General features: G+C 41.8%; 1 protein-coding gene across 1 annotated transcript in view; it reads right to left on the bottom strand.

Moving 5' to 3' along the window:
- Positions 1–1210: 1210 nt before the first annotated feature.
- The window catches only part of LOC133011408 (protein diaphanous homolog 1), a 40263-nt gene continuing 22383 nt past the window's right edge, over positions 1211–19090 (bottom strand). Inside the window, exons 4-18 of the mRNA XM_061079139.1 lie at positions 18798–18899; positions 18139–18269; positions 17091–17174; positions 16933–16996; positions 16107–16246; positions 15679–15784; positions 15377–15487; positions 15014–15132; positions 13640–13756; positions 11246–11361; positions 9003–9067; positions 6978–7157; positions 4268–4786; positions 1615–1729; positions 1211–1236 (exon numbers count right to left, since the gene is read on the bottom strand). Coding sequence (XP_060935122.1) covers positions 1211–1236; positions 1615–1729; positions 4268–4786; positions 6978–7157; positions 9003–9067; positions 11246–11361; positions 13640–13756; positions 15014–15132; positions 15377–15487; positions 15679–15784; positions 16107–16246; positions 16933–16996; positions 17091–17174; positions 18139–18269; positions 18798–18899 — 1995 coding nt within the window. The remainder of the gene's footprint in view (positions 1237–1614; positions 1730–4267; positions 4787–6977; positions 7158–9002; positions 9068–11245; positions 11362–13639; positions 13757–15013; positions 15133–15376; positions 15488–15678; positions 15785–16106; positions 16247–16932; positions 16997–17090; positions 17175–18138; positions 18270–18797; positions 18900–19090) is intronic.

Here is a 19090-nt window from a genome sequence, read left to right as displayed (position 1 = left end):
CCACCCCTACCCGAAAGTGTGTTTTCTGTGTGGGTGTGTGTGTGTGCGACCCCAGCTGCGCTGCTGGGCAGGCGATGCAGAGGAGGCGGACGGGTCAGGGAGGGTCAGCGGAGACTCGGTTTGGTGTCGATCTGCTTTTGCTGGGTAACAAGGAATGGGAGGCGCAAGAGGAGGAGTAGGATGAGGAAGAGTCAAGCCAGGCTCCCAGAGGTGAGGGATAAGGAGATGATAAGGAGGTCAGAAGGAATGGATTAGGCCTTGAGCAGTGTGTTTAAGCAAGAGAAGGAAGGACGGGGGGTGAAGGGTCAACCTGCAGCTGGTAGCTTATTGGAAATATGCGCATGGGCTGCCACAGACACGCATGCATGTATACACACTATAGACACAGTGTGGATCAAACCACACAAGTATTCACAAACACACACGCACAACTTAAATGCATCCACAACCGCTAAACCAAATCCCAATACTGCTTCAATGTTTTAGTCCGAACTACCAGATTTCAACACATTCATAACACACACAGGAAATCAACCTCACACACACACACAGTAAAAAAACCTCGGCGAATCTCTCTCCCTCTCCTTCTCATTCAGTACAGCCACACGGGCAGACAAACAGACAGGTGTGGGGCTATGAAAAGGCCACAGTGTCTTTATAGTGAGCTCTCAGAAAAGGTTATTAGACATCAACTGCAACAGGCGGCTGTCTCGGCCAATAAAAGGAAAGCGTGGGTGAACAGGCCAAGGGGGCGGAGGGTCAAATTAGGGAGTGACAAGCGGAAGTAAGGACTTGCCATACAGGTGAATGCAGATGGGGCAGCTGCCAACACTGACATTTAGGTGACATCTACAGCTAGCATCAGCCATGTGTGCCTGCGTAGGCTGTTTATGTATATGACACAAGCTGTGTGTGTATGCGCAGGGAGACTAAATCTGAAGGTCAGACGGAATTATATACACACCCACGCGCACTGTCTGTCTGAGGGTTCCCAGCATCCTGGTTATGATATGAATATGGAGAGGTTGGAGCAGAAGGCTCAGTGACACCGGGACAAGGTGATAAGAGTGGACAGGTGTGCGCATGTGAGCGTATGCCCATGTGTCAGCGCTTTGTGCCAGGACAGCAGGTGGCTAGTCAAAGGACATCGGTGACCTTCTCCTTATCCCTCTATCCATCTCTCCCTCCGTCCCCCAAGTCCCAATTTATCTCACCCCGGTTGGGAGCGCACCGTCTCTGCACAACAAGTCATTGGGCACACTCGAGAAGATGAACACAGGTGTGGGTGGTTTATTCATGAACTCACGGGAGTGTCTGGTTTGACACAGAATTGCTGAATAATGTAAATATGCAGCGTGTCCTCCGAGCAGAGAGAGAGAAGGGTGAAAAGGGCTGGAGAAGATGTGTGAAAAAAACAAACTAAATGGAAGTGTGTGTGTGATATTCTTACCTTTAGTGGCTGATGGAAGCAACGGCAGGAGGATTGAAATAGATGTGGAGTTTGGGCGAGATGGGGAGGGAGGTGAGAGACAGAGGAAGACTTTGCTTATTACTGTGAAACTAAACATGAACCATAGAAGGTAAAAAAAAACAAAAAAAAACGCAAGCACTCACTTTTTGTCTGTGAGGAAAAGGTCAAGGTGAGTTTGGCAAAGAGCTCATTGCTTTCATATTTATCCTCTTTCGCGTTGGTCCAGAAACTGTTCTCAGAGAGGTCTTCAGGTCCGATCTGAGAGAGAAGACCAGTATACACAGAGAGGGGGGGGGAGAATGGAGAGGGTTAAAAGGGCAGATGTATTGTTTCTGCGAGGTGGCTGTATCATCAAAAGTGACAAATGTTCCAAAAATGGTGAGCTGTACGGCAAACAATGAGATGAGCAGATAAAGAAGTTGAGAGAACAAAAGAAACAACAGGCTGGTGTATGACGCCAGCAGTGTGGTAGTAGAGGGAGGGGATGAGGATGGAAGGACGTACAAAAGAAAAAAAGCAGGAAACAAGATGTAATTTCCTCTAATCTTCTTCACAGTGTTTCTACCACAAAGCATATTGAGCTTCAGAGCTTCACACACAGAAATGCAAAGATATAGAGGGGTTTCCACTCCCTTTCCTACCCATCTCATTTCTTCCTTCGCCCATTATCGGCTGCTCTCTCTGTAAACCTCTCCATGTCTTGGTGTTGCACTCGTTCTCTATTCTAGTCACAAGTCACAATTAACTTCATCTTCCCCCCCCCCCCTCCGCTTTCTGAGTGTTCTCATCGAAGGGAAAAGACAAAGAGAGAAAGTGAAACCGAGAGAGCGAATGAGAAAGCGGTGGTAGTAAATTTACAGATATCAGGCCTTTCATTATGGACAAAGCCTCAGGGGTGGGGACGTTGGACGGAAAAGACAGAGAGCATGGAAAGGAAATGTGATATTGGGATGAGCTGAAAGAGCAAGAAAGAAAGAAAGAGACCAGGCCATAAAAAAAAGTTAATTTAAATTACAAAAGAACACTGTCCTTTCTAGCAGCAATTTAATTATCTTTCAGTGGTGCAGTTAAAAGAAGAAGGCTTATTAAAAAGCAATTTCTGTGACATCCTCGTCAAACACTCACCAGCAAGAGAGGGAGGGAGAGAGGGGGAGAGAGAGAGAGTGGGAGAGAGAGAGTAAATGCTGATGAAGTCTGCTGAAGCCATTAAACAGTAGCTTTAGGCTAAAGAAAGACAGAGGGCAGTTTTGATGTTTTAACCATCACAGATGAGAGGGAGGGGAAGAACATGAAGCACATTGTCATGAGATACACGTATGCGTGCAAGTCACTTTAGTTCACCATCTCACTGTTAAAGATCCATCTCACACAAAAGCCCACCCTGAGCTATTTCATATTGCATCTTCAAACTTTGCCACGCAAACTTTAAATTAGGTTTGAATTATTTACCATAAAATCCTTATCTGTTTCAATGCGAGAGTTCCATTTGTGTGATAATGAGAAGCTGAAAAACACTATGATAAATCAGCTGAAAATGAGATTCATTTTCAACAATGGTGAGATTTTTGGCATTAAAAACGGACTTCGGGGTTTCTGCACGTTTCAAAATGTTAAATTTATGACTTCTTATGACATTTGTACAACCCTGGTTAATTAACTTTCAGACCTGTTGATAATGATAAATACAAAGGAATATCAGAGTCGCCCAATAATTTATTCTAAACTACCTACCTAAAAAACTTTAAGTGCATAATATTTGAATCCACTTAACCTACCCTATATATACAATTATTATTAAGGCCTAAAATTCATATTATTGAATTTTAGACTTTTTAAGAAACAGTTCGAGGGAGCTAGACACATTCCAAAGCGAAAGGTTAGTTGTATCCTATGACTAGGGTTGCAAAGGGGCGGAAAGTTTCCGGTAAATTTCCGGAAACTTTCCATAGGAGGTTAAGCTCAGGAATTTTGAAAAAAAAAAAAAAAAAAAGCAAATTAAACGCTGAGCAATAAAAACATCATTCAAAACTCTATTTTAATGATGTATGGAATGCAGCACACACTGCACGTTGAATTTCAACCCTCCACTGTGCATTCTTCCATCACATGCACAGATAATTCCCAGCATCCTTCACTCTACAGCAGGGCTATTGAGGCCTGCTGTAGTGTGCAGGACTAGTCAGGTAAGTTTCGATGATATTACTGGGGAAAATATATTAGCATGCTGATTGAGGATTGTTCATCTGTTCATCTAGCCTATTTCCATTCATTTATCCATCAATTGTAAAATATTTTTACAGACGATTCCAATTGTTTGGCTAACTATTTATATCTCTGGCATTGCATTAGTGTCATCTCATGTGTGGAGACATTTCACCCCATCAAATGTAGAAGGAAACGCTGTGTACATTAGCAAATACTGTACAAAGACCTATGTTAAGAATGACACAACGATGCAGAAGCATATTAACTCAAGTGCCCAAAGTTTCCTCCGGGTCTCAAATCAGCCTACGACAAAACAAAATGTTTATATTTATGTCTGTATATGACAAGGTAAATACAGTTAGTATAAATTACCTACAACATTTCCAGTTTATTCACGTTAATTCCCGTTATATTCCCGTTTATTCCCGTATACTCCCGTTAATTCCTGTTAATTCCCATGGAAAGTTTCCAAGCTGGAATATTGCCAGAATTTTGCAACCCTACATATGACCAATCAATACATAGAAGTAATCATGAAAGACCAATACATTTTCTACTTTTCCAATATTGGTGATCTATTCGAGCACTGACCTTGCTCCAGTTGGCTCTCTTCAGCTGAACCTCAGGCTTGTAATCCTTCTTCTGTTGGAGCCCAAAAGGAAGAGGAGGGGGAGCGGGCGCACCCCATCCTCCCATGCCAAATGGTGGTGGTGGAGGCATGCCTGGGCCCGGGGGTGGTGGAGGCATACCAGGAAACCCAGGTGGGGGCGGTGGTGGTGGAGGTCCCATCCCAGGTAAGGGTGGAGGAGGCGGCGGGCCTGCCATGCCAGGAAGGGGCGGGGGTGGTGGCGGTCCTGGCATGCCAGGCAAAGGAGGTGGTGGAGGAATATTGCCTTGACCAGGTAACGGAGGAGCCGGTGGGGGAAAAGGTATGGCTGCATAGCCTGGTAGAGGTGGAGGAGGGGGTGGAGGTGGAGGGGCCATACCGACATTCTGGCCAGGGAGGGGAGGGGCGGGCGGGGGAGGGGGCACACCAGGTGTTGGCACGGGAACGGTCACTGTGATAACTTTAGTCTTGGCCTCTTCCAGATCCTTAGACAGTGTTTCAATCTGTGGGGAAGTAAGGACACAATTAATTATCATAAATAATGATTAAAATCAACTTCTGTTCTACTGTATATGGTGAACAAAATACAATCATTTATCATACTAGCATGTCTTGACTGTTGGTTTCTGTTTATTTTTTGAAATGACATTAATTTTGTTTGGCAATTTCAAGCAGTGAACGGCCGAGCCAGCAGAGTGATTAGGTTTGAGAGGGAAAAAAAAGAACAAAGAGGTGGAAAAGAGGAAACAGTTAGAGGGATTAAAGTCTGGGCACTGGGTTTGGGGAGAGATGGGGAGAGAATGGAGAACAAGGCGTGGAGAGAAAAAAATAAAACACAGCAGGGGGGAATTAAGTCCACAGAGGAAGAAGAAGTTTTAAAGAGGAAGACAAATTTTTACATTAAAAGAGTGAGTGTGAAATAAAAAAATTATTTCAACATTGAAATACTGATTAAAGTATTTATATAAATTGTCGGGAAAACGGTCCAACTCAATTAAGTTAGTCAGCTAATATTTGGCTGTGAGAAAAGACGGAGAGTTGAGGGGGAATATTTTATATGTGATTTAAAGAGGATGTATAGAGAGGATGAAAATGTACCACTGTTCGCTGAAACGACTTCACTGCGAGTTTTATTTCAAGCGACCCACATGTTTGCCCGTATTTTCTTCAATTTTACTCAGCAAACCTAAAGAAGTGACTTCACAGTGAAGTGTGCAGTTGTTTCACTGAAGACGTTCCGACAACCAAACAGCACCTGATCACTAACACTGGTTAGTACGGCGAGTGCAGTGGATGTATGGAGAGGTGTATTTGCTGTATGTGTTCTTAGGTGTGTAACGTGTTGTTGCAAGTGTACACAGCAAAACAAACTGTGCCGCTTCCTCTAACTTTGAAAAAGAAGACAGTAACAGGCATGAAGGGCCTCGGAGGCAGGCTTTCTTAGTGAGGCGGCAGATGAAGAGCTGGGCACAGCATCACACAGCCAAACAGTGAGAGATCTCTACATGTGAAGAAATCTTCGATGGGCAGCGCCTCAAACACACAGAAAGTGAGCCATCTTAGAATGAGAAGCTTGTTTGATGCCTGCCTCGTGATGCTGTTGATGCTTTGGACAACTGCATGTGCATATGTGTCCGTGTGTGTGTGTGTGTGTGTGTGTGTGTGTGTGTGTGTGTGTGTGAAAGTGTGCGAAGATGACTCTGCTGGCATTAGCCACTTTGGATGAAGCTCATTTTGGAGCAGTGTAGTTCTCCTACTGACAGAAACAAATACACACATGTACACACATAGACGGTTCTGGGTCACTTGGTCTGTTTGTGAGTTGGGGTGTCACTGTGAGGCAGAGTCCAGCTGGTGCGGCAGCAGGACACTGACAGCTAAACAATCCTCATCTTTGCCTCCCAACTGTATGTGCCCCCCACACACACACACAAACACTTTTGTACTTCTATCTTAGTGAGGACACTCATCGGCATAATTTATTCCCTAACCCTAAAACCAAGTCTTCACCCTCAAACAGCCCATTGGAAAAGTAAGGAACGGTCAAAATCTGTCCTTGCTCTGTAGGGTCTATGTTAAAGATGGTCCTCACAAAGATACATGTACAGCAACACACACAAACACAGTATGTGTGTCTTGGCCTTAAAAACATTCTGTTTGTCCCGTCTCCATCCCCTCCCTTTCTTCTTCTTTCTTTTCGACTCCCATTTCCCCACTTTCCATGTTTTTATTGAGTTTCTTAATCTCTCAAGGATTTGGCCTCTTCTCACAATATTTTTTCCAGACTTTTTTCTCCTCTCCTTCTTTTCATTGCCATGCTAGAATTTAAAGCCAGGAGCCTTCTGCATTTGTGTGGGTGTGTGCATAGATGTTGGACAGTTTTTGGTGTAACTGGTTTTGTCTCGGCATCTCATATGGTTATTCTGACTTTAATTTCTCCGAGGAGACTGCTATCGACTTGAAGACTAGTAACCTTTTTATTTTGGGTGCATTACTTTCAGACTCAGGCAAAAAAATTGGCAAGTCAAGATTGATTTACACATCGAGACTTTCTATAAATAAGTTTTCCAATTAACCTTGTTGACTTGAAAAAAAGCCCAAAATTGTAAACTCTATAAGATTTTGAGTTATTTGAATTAAAAAGGCATTAAGGCTCACACAGCCAGGTGGGTGTGTGTACGTGCTTGTTTGTACCTGCTGTTTCAGAGTGCCTAGCTCTTGTTGTAGACCCTGATTCTCCTTCTCTCGCTCCTGCTTAGAAGAGGCCAGCTGTTCCTTCTCTTGGCTCAGGTCCCGCAGCTTCTGCTCGTAGTCGCCCTCCAGTTTTTTCAGCTCCACCTGCAACTCGTGGCGCGCCGTCAACTCTGAATCCAGCTGATGCACATGATAAGAGTCATGGAGAGAGAAATAGACTTAGGTTCAGTAAGTTCCTAAAAAAGTGCTGGGAACAGTTTCTGGTGAAAGTTCTGTGTGGAAGTCAAGTCCAATTGGCATGATGTTGTGGGCAGAACACAATGTTGTTGTTTCTTTTTAGATTTCACGGAGTGCTAAAAAATAGATACTGTGTCACTTTGTTGAAAGTGGCATGTCTGGTATGTTTGTGTCCTGAATATTCAATTAATTGTGTGCAACATTTGCTGATGCAGTTCCACAAGTGACAGCCACATGGTAAACAAATCTCTTCCCCTTCGTTGTAAGGAACTCAGGATGGGCGACAGGCAGAACTGAGTAAATAAAACATCGTAAGGGAGTGTGCATAGAAAAATATAATCAAAATGTTGTTTTGGAGTGGCTAGTCAATTTAAAATGATTTTAAGTATGAATTCAACACTGAAGAATAATAACGTCATAAATTACAATAGCAATGTTTTAAAAAGACAATTCTCTGCTTGACATCAGCCATAATGTGAAAGAATAAAACTGACAAACAAAATAAATTTCCCCGCATATGATTTTCTGTCAACCAAGCCTAGTTATAAAATAAAGGCTGAATAAAATGAGATACGAATGAAAGTAGTGAAGCTGCAAATCAGAGGGGGCACTACCAAAAGAATAAGGTTGAGCTAAGAAGTTGTAAAAGGCTAAGTCGTTTCATAAACAAGTCATTTAAAGGATGATTGTGAAGTAAACCACATAACAACACAACGTAAATACATTAGAATCCTGAAGCTATACCAGATCACTGGTTCTCTGGTGAGATATTGTGCATGCACAAGCCTTCAGCCTCCCTTTTGAAACTGCAGCAGTTTCCCTATCTCAAAGACCTGTGGAAGCCATTTCCTGCAGTCTGATGCTTTCAATTTCATTGTATAATTTACACTGCAAATTAGTGTCAATTATTGAGTTAGACTGCTTCAGTGCACTTGTATGAGCTCACTTCTCACTTTCTTTTTTTAACGACTTCACTTCCAAAATGAAAAAAGGAGCAGGAGAAACATTTTCATCTCAGTGTTTCATTTTCGAACTTTCATTAAATGTCCGTGGGTTTTTTCCTTGACAAACACGCTAGGAGCATTTAAACGGATGAATACATGAACACACAGACACACACATGGCTGTTTAATTTGCAGACAGCAGATCCGTTACTCTCGCTGTCAGCGCCCTGACAGCCTCATCCTTAATTCCTGCCAAAGAGACTGCCTGCAATTACCCCATCATGCACAACTAGCACTATGGTGTGCGTGTGGTCAACAAAAATGAATCCAAGTGTGTTCATGCGATGTGTATTTGTGTGGATATGATCCTGTCTGAGTGTGCGTGTCTTCATGTGTGCCAGGATGAACGCTAGTTTTACCTCCCTCTTGGCAATTATCCTGTCACTCGGACAGAAACATCAGAGTAGCAGCATGCCGCAATCAAGGCATTTACCCCCTTGTGTGAATGTGTGTGTGAATGTGTGTGCGTGTGTTTTGCGAGCCAGTAAAATGTGTCTGCTGGTTGGCTATCAGATATGTGTATGCTCATTCTCTCACCCCCAGCTTCTCCTTTTTTTCTCATCCCATGTCAGCCAGACACTGGTTCCATAGAATTTCATTATGATCCTAGTCTGTCAGTGTGTATCAAGGAGAAATGTACGTTTTTTCCCCCTTTTGTGTCCATATGATTGTAATAGCTTGCGTGCTTCTGGATTGACACGTAAATAGGTCTGTGTGTATGTCCTGCCATTGTTGTGTGTGAGTGCGTATGTTATTCATTTCATTGTGAATAACTGTATTTCACCTTCTTCCCCAACTCACTGGCCTTGGCCTCACTGGTTTCCACCTTGGTCTGGTCAACCATGTTGTCTGTGGACAAAAGACAGGAGGAAGAAAAAGAAAAAGAGGAAAAAAAGGGATGTGGGTAAGATAAGGGTTTCAGACGCCGCAGCTGCGCACGTCTGGCTGTGAAGACATTGTACCCTTCGGTCTGGCACATGCTGTGTGCACACACACACACACATTCACAAACAGACACATACACACAGAGAAGGCATCCTTTCTCCCTCTTCTTCCTTATCTCATGACTCAAAGTCAAGGACTGTGGGAGCCCTGTGGAGGCATCTCGTTACAATAGGATGCTATCTGGTGGATGCTTCTTCTTCACATCATTACCTTTAAAGACCTTTGTCTGAATAAATGTATGTGGAGGAGATGAGGGAGCGAAATTCATCTGACACCACTTTTTCAAAGTCTTATATCCCCCACAATCTTTTTCAGAAAGAAAATACACGAACGACTATACAACAGTCTGCGAGTAATCCCATTATCAGAGATTCTGCCTGACAGAGGACAGGGTGATAAGGACACAGGCTGACCAATGGGATACTTTTCCAGAATAAATGTGGGGTCTACAGGTGGTTCAGAGCCAGAGGGCTTAGCGAGCATGTGCAGTAAAGGAGCTAATTAACATGAAGATGAATAGCACAAAGTCAGTGGATCAAAGACGGCTAATCATGCTGCCCAGGAGGGGGATCAAGCAGATAGATCGCAGAGACAGGAGAGCTGTGAAAAGCTTAAACCGAAAAATAAAGAAGCCGCATTAACTCATAGAAAAGTGAATCATACAGATAGTGAGATAAAGTGCGAGTCTTCAGCTGCAATTAAAATATGGCTAGTGGAAAAAGGGAGTTGAAACTCTGCCAGGTTTTGTGCATCTAGAAGAGTTTGTAAGCAAGCCAGAGCGAAAGGAGAACTCTATTTTGTGAAAGAGGAGGTTTTGCCGGATGAAAGCACCTCACAATAAAACGCCAACCCACATACAATTTCAGAGCGTGCATTTTGTGTATGAGTAGATGGCACATGGTTATTGGACGCGTAATGGTGGGGGGGGGGGCGGTGTTACTTCTGTCATGGTGGTTGGGCTAAATGGGACAAACTTCGAAGAGAGAGAGCACTAAGGGAGACAGAATGTGGGGAAAAACTGTGCTGAATTTCAGAGTTCAAAGAAAAACACTAAATAATGCATGCGGGGCAGAATTGGGCTGCTTTCCACCGATAATAACTCTGGCAGTCTTAAAGGAGGCCAGCCAGCCTGTGTGTGTGTGTGTGTGTGTCAGGACACATTTAGAAGCAGTGCAATTAGAGCCTCCTGCGGTGAGCAACGGAGACCTGCCATAAAGGAGTATTGAACTCCTGAGACGTGGCCTATACACCTCAAACTCTGCTCTGGTTTAGTTTTATAGTCCGCAGGTGTTTGCTAGTCAACATTTAGAGATGTCACTCATGCTCCCAAGATCTATGTGTTTTCACCGAGACACTTGATGAAGATGAAACATTTGGTGTTTGTATTCAACAGAGAGGGACAGGGGTCGACATGGCGCGGTGAAGTAAAGTCTGTGTCACTACTGCTGTTTGGATTTTGTGTCTTCCACACAGGAACTCAAACATAGGAGAGTCGCAGATGCACGCGCATGGGAAGCACAGCTGATTAATGGTATACAGATACAATCACCACCAGTCACTGAAAGTTACCATCTCACCAATATAGCATTATGTTTCTGTCAGGGCTCAAACAATAGAAAAGGACAAAGAAATATTACCCAATGTATTTTGAAATCAGATTATGGGATTTCTAAATTTGGCAAATCTTTTGTCCTTGTGATAAGCAGAATATAGCCCGCGTGAGGTGTGTTCCCTCTCTGGCACCACCCTGTGGTGATTCTTGGTGACTGCACCTGTATTATGACCAAATTTACTTTAATGAAATCACGCAGAGGCATGTTTATTGCAATTGACAGCAACACAGTAGTGTGCCAGTGATTGGAGCGGGGTAATGAAATATGGTGTGAATGTCACAGTACTGCTGGGTATTGTTTGATTTTCCCAGCCCATGTGTATTCCATGTATACACATATATATATATATATATATATATATATACAAATACACACACACCCACACACATACACACAGGTGATGGACACATAGACAGAGGAAAGTAAAGACTTGATCACGCATGTGTTTGTTCTGGTCACAACAACTCACCTATCAAGCCTTCAATGTTGAGGCTAAGGTTACGGCACTTAAAGTCAGGGTCAGCTCCATTCCTGTGAAGCACGATCTGAGCGATACACTCGTCTATCAACTTGTAGTACTGAGGCCTGTGGGGAGGAGGGTGTGACAGAGGGATGGAGTGGGAGATGGAGAGAGAGACATGCGGGAGAAAGGAGGGAGGGAAATGGTAGAGAATGAGAACTTTTATGTGGTGCTTGGGGGGAAAAAGCAAGTGTTACTAGTGGCACAATAGCAAATAGGTATTTCACAATACCAGTATATTGTACACATTAACACGAAACCTGGCTCTTGTGTGAGTAGAGTATGGGACTGACTGAAAGAGCAAGTAGGGTCATTTGTTCAGATAAATGTGTGAACACTCATGCTCTGTCACTCCGTCTTTGTAACTGAGATTGGCTGTCCGTGCCAGCATGACAGTTTGAGTTTCTTGTCACAAAGATTGATTGTGTGCAACTGTGCTCGTGAGAGTGTGTTGGTGTGTGCCCTGCGCCCCGTCTGATCAAGCTGGCTTCACACAGACACTCAATTTTGGAGGTGTCTTATTCCCTGACCCCATTAGATGCAGCCAGAGTCACAAACTCAATACTTTATTTATTCTGTCTGCCCCCCCTCCCCCTCCTGTTTCCCTCATCTCTCTTAGTCACCCTGTCTCTGTCTAACACTTATTCCTATCCTTCACTAGGATTCAAGAGATTTATTGGTGGAGCAAGAGAGACATCTAGTGGTCAAAGTGAAATGTATTATTTGACTAAATCCTACATTTGACACTCATGAAAACACATAAAATCCTGATTGACTCAAATTTAGACAGTTAGATTTTTGAAAAATCTTAAACTACATATACAAAGTCAAATTTTCTTCATCAATAAAGCCCTTTATCATAGCCTGTGATAATCCATAGTCTGCACATGGCTCCAAGTTTGATCATTTAGATGAATGCATTAGTTACTCCATCTCAACTTGAGATTGAAATAGAGCAAATATGAAAAAGCCCCACGCAGCAGGTAGTCGATCATTCATTCTGACGCATATGCCAACTCTTCCATTCCGTGTCGGTACCTCCCTCATTCTCTCAGCATCTACCTAGCAATTTACCTCAACTCTCAATTTCTTTCTCATTATTGTCTCACCCTCCGCCTCCCTTCTCTTTTCATCTCTGTAATTACCAAGCAGTATTTTCTGCCATTCTGCAGCTCTCACTCCCACCCCTACTTCCTGTCTCTCTCGGCGGAGTCCATTACAGACAACCTCTATTGTGTTCCACTGGATCACCTGGATGGAAAAAGTAGGATTAGAGAAAGGGAAGGACTGAAGCGATAGAGAGGGGGACGAGGGGGATACTTCAGCTGGGACCGGTTGTTTAGGCAAGCCTACCTTTTTCCATCCTCACAATTTGTTCCCCAAACAATGCTAAAAATACACCAGTTTCCTGCCTGTGTGAAACCACCAAGACAACAGCGGACAACATTACTAACACAATCCAAATATGTGCACGTCTGCACATATTGTCGCGCTGTTCTGTTATTTACATCAAGAAAACTATTAGTCCTTTCAATGTTATGTGTTAAAGTGGACCGACAGTGTGTAAATGTGCAAACATCATCTACTCTCATCTTGTCATTCAATCATTCTCTTTTCCTTTCCCTATATTTTTCCACAACCAAACCACCAAGGGCGGTGGAAGACACAGAGAGAGACATTAGCATTTCTCTGGTGATAAGAGGTGATTGTGCTCATTTCTATTAAAATGGAATTGGACTTCTTTGCATGTATTAATTTCACGGCTCAGAACCGGGGGTCTAGACAACAAGCAGCAAATGAAGGGAAGGGGATGAGCACAGGGAGAGGTGGATGAAGAGCGGCAACAAATAAATGGAGAACATTTTTGCCTTCTTGCCTTTGTCATGGTTATTTTGGTTTTATTTCTACAACTGCACAACCACTATGCAGGAGCTGCGTGGCTCTTTTGCATTGTGCCTTATGCAGTTGTCCTCTGTCCAACTCTATAGTGATTGTTATTTGTGTGATATGTGCTGTCTTCATAGAGGCTGTGAAAAAAAAGTATATAGTATTTCTGGGTTTGTGTTCCAATAAAGTGTGAAGTAATAAGATGAACAAACACAGCCATTCTTTTTTTCATTTGGCTTAAGCATAAAAAAATCGAACAATCATACATGTTTATTACCCCAAAAAAGGAAAACTCCATCACAATAATGGGACAGCAATATATCCCAGATGATACAGTATCAACCCTGTTGTCGCGAAACAGAATTACATCAACTCAACTGTGTGAGGATCTGAATAATTGAGCAGAGTGAGTGTGAGAGAGTATCATCATGCGAGACTGTGTACTGTGTATGTCACCTGGCCAGATAGTCGTTGCGGATCAGCAGCAGATGTTGCATCACGGACAGGAAGTGGCTTTCCCCTTTGGAGTCCTTCACAGTGTTGACCAGGATCTCAAACACTTCCCTCACATCGGTGAAGCAAAAGAAGTTAAGGTCCAATTATTAACACACAATATCACTAACAGTTACTTCACTGACAAAGCTGACTAGTCTTGCAACATTTTCCTGTATAAATTACTTATACTCAACACTGTCATTTGTGCATTGCAGGATATCAGAGACATGGAAATGTGAGTGATGCTGGACTTGTCATCTATTTGATAATCTCTTTCATTTGGTTTGTTTATGTTTTCAAAGTTATCTCTTAGTTTTAGTTATAGCCAGAGCCAGACAGACTCAGGACTGCTTGAACACTGGGTTGTGAAGGTCTGGGAGACATCTTGTGTTGGAAAATGTAACTGCACGTCAGAAGTAACAGAAGGCATTACAGCAGCTTTTACTGACAACCTGTCAATCCTGGATGTCATAAGACATTAAAGAGATGAAAACAGTAAATGCTGTGTGATAAATATGAAACAACATCCTTAGCATCCGTCTATTTAAATAAGACATCATCATTATGAATGTGGTTCTACTGTAATAAACTGTATAGCATGAGGCTTTTGAGGCATTTTAGGTCCAGGTTTTCATAAAGTAGTCTTCTATCAAAGTAGTATGCATGTGTTCACAATGATATCAAAGTGTAGTAGCATGAATAAGAAACCTGTTTACAATAGAAATAAATAATCAATACTTAGATAATTAGCTTACAATGTTGTTGTGTACATATCTGGACTGACACTTGTATGTATTTATAGTGGATGGGGATCATTTAGAGATCAAACAGAGCAGTGTTGAATTTTAGTTGGGTGTTTTGCCGTCTTAACAGCGCTACAGTAGCTAATAGCTTTGAGATACTAATTGGCCAGGATTAATTTTGAATGTGAAACGGCTACAGAGGACTGCAGTGTCCCCAGGGCCTGCAGGCTTATGCTTATTAAGTATGCAAATATTACATTTTCTTCTGTCTGTGAAGAAAAGTGGTCAGGCTGATTATAGAGGGAAAGAGAGGAGCAAACTTTTGTGTCTCATTTTTATAGATTCTACACACTATCTGTCTGAATCATGCATATTTGTTTTCAGTGTGAAAAACTAATTGGGTGGTGGGTATTCCTCTCACTTATCAAGCTTGCAATGTAATTTAAACAAAAAATGATGAGTCCGCAAAAATATCAAAAATATGATGCACCCAGGTTATAGATTTTGTCAGGCTGATGCCTTTCACTTTCAAGAGTCAGAAAGTAGACCTTGAATTTCTACAGAGGGACAATTTTTCCCAGTGGAAGGATATTCCATCTCGATGCGGATGTCATCAAGACGTGCTTTGAGGTCCTCAGAGTCATCCTCAGCCTGCTCATCAAACACTGTAAGTTGCACCCTCAGCTCTTCATTTTCTATCGTCCGCACCTCCTGCGGGGAGAGGGATGGGATGCAGGCAGAGGGATAAAAAGGCAAGAGGGAGAATAACAGGAAGAGTGTGACAATCAAACACCGAGTTTGGATAGTTGAGAGAAAGTTTCTTACAGCGTACGTGTGTTCAGCCAGTCAGCAAGACACAGGCATCGGGAGTGGGGGGGTTATAAGAACAACGCTGGGCAAATGTGTGTTGTTGGAGAGTCACTTTGAGAGAAAGATCAAAGAGTGTTTTCTGTACCGTCAGCAGGTCTCTGAGTCCCAGTCTCTGCAGCTCTGAGCGAATATGGATCCTGAAGTCCAACTCCTCTCCTCGGCTGATCAAAGCATTTATCAGCTGCATGCAGCCACCCTGTCCGACAAAAATCATTAAGTCAGTTTTGCAAATCATGCTCACTGGTGAGAAGATAACTGAAATAGAACATAACATACCAGTTGACACCTGACAACACTTTTATGCAGGAAATAGCATCAACTAGTGCTGCCACATCGGAGTATTTATAATTAATAAAGTAAGTGGGTGCATATGTGTCTGGTATATACCTTAAGAGCAATGTTCTGAATGGTCATGCCGGCGATGAGAGGCTGAAACCTCTCAATATCCCGTTTCTCAGCCTCTTCTGTAATGGCTTCCAAAACACGTTCATGGCTGTAAAAATAGACAGTAATTTAAACAAAATGTTACTTCATGTAGCTACATTTAAAAAATACATTTGTAGAATATTTGTCAGGGAAATGTCTTTTTTTTTCCCATAATGATTTAATATGGAAAGCTTGTCATAGAACCTGACAGGTGAAAGAGAAAAGAAACTCAGTTACTAACACCAATTCTAAGTTGTTATCCAACAGAGCGGGTCAGGACTGTAAATTGGGGCAACCCTTCATATTTGATTTGTGTGGGGAGGGTTTGGGCATCATTTCTGTGGGCTACGTATTACATGGCATTGCATCAACCTGTCACTAATGCTTACATGTTCTCAGGATGTTCCAAAATGGAGATGGCAGAGAGCAGCTTGACAGCATCCACCATCATGTGAGGCACCGTGGGGTTGATGGCTCGGACCAGCAGAGGAATTCCCTCCTCTGACTCCAGCATGGATTTCAAACCATGCTAAGGAAGAGAGAAAGGGAAGGAGGAGGAGAGTAAGCACAATATCTGCAGGCAGGGCTTTCATGCTTCAAATCACAGTGTTTATATCAGAAGAATGAGTCTCTCTTGGTCTGGATCAAATGTACTACAACAACAACAACTCGTAAATACATGACATGAATATATATTTACTGATATTATATTGGTGTAATGATAAGCGCTAGCACTTTTAAAATGGTACATAAAGGAGCACAGATTACATAACTATCTACAGTAAGCATTTTTACTTTAAGCTGTTAATGTGGAACATGATTGGCACAGACTATGACAATCTGTTTTTAAATAAATGTGTACTTATACAAATCCAAAATATCATATTGTTAATTTACAATTATCTGTCTAATATCCATTTCTAAAAGAAAGACTGACTTCTGTCAATTCTGATTAAACCAAATTTGAAAGATAAATTATATTTTTGTAATGTAATTGAAATAGCTTCGTAACGGTTACCTAAGGTTATTGCACAAAAGCATTTCATATTTTTTTACTGCCTGCATCAGATGCATTGAGTGGACCTTCTGTCATTACATTAATGACGCCCTCTACTGGAGAAATTGTTACACTACAACAAGGAGCTGAAGGTTGTATTACAAGTTCTACTAAAGAAAGGATTACGTATTTTGATGTATGTAAGGTAACAGTCTTACCTTGTTGTTCATATAGGCTTTCAGACATCGAATGATTTCATGTTGGCATTTCACTCCCATCATTCTAGTTTGAAGAAGACAGCACAGACAGATGGAAATTTATTACAAACAAACTGATAGAAAGTAATGTTGAGCACTATGTGGTGCAAGTATCTTACGGGTACTCGTCTTTCTCTTCCTGTAGTTTTCTCAGCAGATTCAGCAGCAGGGCCAGACCCTCAGCTCCAAAGTTCTGCAACCAACTGGAGTGGAAAAGTCCACATGATTAGTATAGGTTTTTTTATATTCAGATTTCCTTGCACACTTTTTCATTCGGTAATCTCCATCCCCAACAAGAATATATGTTAACAATTGAATTTTGTTAAATTTATTTCTTTTTTGAATGCTTGTGTCTTCTGGATACACTATTTTACATACTTGTTAAAAGGTATAATACATGAAATTAATGGCAACAATGTTCCCCGTGCTTCCAGGGTCTGTTCGGCCCAAATTACAAGTAGATCGTTTAAGCTTGGTTTCCATTTTTCCGATTATGACTTACTTGTACTCCTTGACAAAACAAGAATTTGCTGATTGCGTTATCAAAATTAAAAACGTCTTTAATCTGTCTTTTAAATTATGATAGTTGATGTGGTATTTATATAAATGTCAAAAAAGGAAATAATGAATAATAAAAATTATGAACTCACTTAAATTAGTTTGAACAGTAATTGCATATTGCACTGCAAAAATTTGAATCCCAGTGATTAATGGCACGCCTTACCACTGGTCAACAAAGACTAATGTTAAAACTAAATAAATCGATTGAAATATATGTGAAAATATAAAACAGAAAATACACTCTAAAGCTGCCAGCATATATCACATAATGGTGTGTTTGCATTAATCTCACCTGTGTGAGAGCAACGCTTGACCTGATATGCAACACTGCATTGTTGTGTGTTAATGCCAGTTTTTAGGAGGCTTCTTTAGGAGCAAGTGACGCCTTTATGAATACATCTGAATCATCTTTATCACCTGTTTGTCTGAACACTGCGCGGAAAGATGAGCAAATTTATGTCCTTCTGAAGCTCTCAGCTGACCTGTGATCTTAACTCTGACTTGGCTGCACCAGGAGATATTTTAAAGCAATTCCTGCATTTATTAGGCTTAATGCAGCAGTTTGACATGCAGTGTGTGTATCTGCAGCAGACGTGTGTGTATTACCTGACAGGGTTGTTGCTGAGGGAGACTCGGAGAGATTCCAGGCAGCTCAGCAGTTGTGTGTCTCGGTAGTCTGACTTTAACTCTTGGATATACACCCTGGCTGATTTAGAGCTCTCTCTCTGGTTTTGGCTCTGATGGACAAACACAACAAGCACTTATTTTATATTCCTTTTATTTTCGACAAGAAAGCACATCAGGAGGGCACAGAGGGCAACTCTCAAGCATAATTTGAAAAGTTGATAGTCTAATAGGAATATTTCACAGTCAAATTAACTGTGCGAGCAGCCATCTGTGCCTGCTCTTAAGGGACCTTTGAGCTATTTGATTTCTGCATTGTTGATTATATTTCATTTGCTGCTTTTGAAAGTACAATAAAATGCAAATACTCCAAACCTTGAAATAAACCGTGAAGAAAGGACCCTTGTGTGCACAGGTGCATGAATATAAATTCCTAAATAGTAGAGTTTTACTGGCGAAAAGAACAGATCCATATGTAGCACTATGCATTTGTATTTAAAATAGAATGATATGAAATGCTAAGGTCTAAATGCAAGGTAACTGATTTTGGTCAAAACAGAAAACAACAACAACATGAATTCAGCTTCCTGCAAAATTCCCTTCAGCACAATGTGTTGGCAAATTCTTATTTTGGTACTAACGGCTTTGGACGTGTGGAGGTACTGGGAGACCATCTCTCGCTTGATCATAATGTCTTTTGCTCTCAGAGGTTGCTGCTTCTCCCCATTCAGATTCATATCCACCTGGAGGAAGACAGGAGGAGGAAGAAAAGGAGTAGGATGGAGAGATAAACCATGGACTGTGAGACAAGGATATGTAGCTCAATGAAAAAACTGTAGACTGAATAAACAGCAAATCATAAAAATGTAACCAATATCATATTGGTGTATTTGAAGAATTACATGTCAACTCATCTTTCCTACATCGGACAAAG

Source organism: Limanda limanda, chromosome 10 (genome assembly GCF_963576545.1).
Source record: "Limanda limanda chromosome 10, fLimLim1.1, whole genome shotgun sequence".
NCBI lineage: Eukaryota > Metazoa > Chordata > Actinopteri > Pleuronectiformes > Pleuronectidae > Limanda > Limanda limanda.
This window is presented reverse-complemented; position numbering and strand designations above follow the sequence as displayed.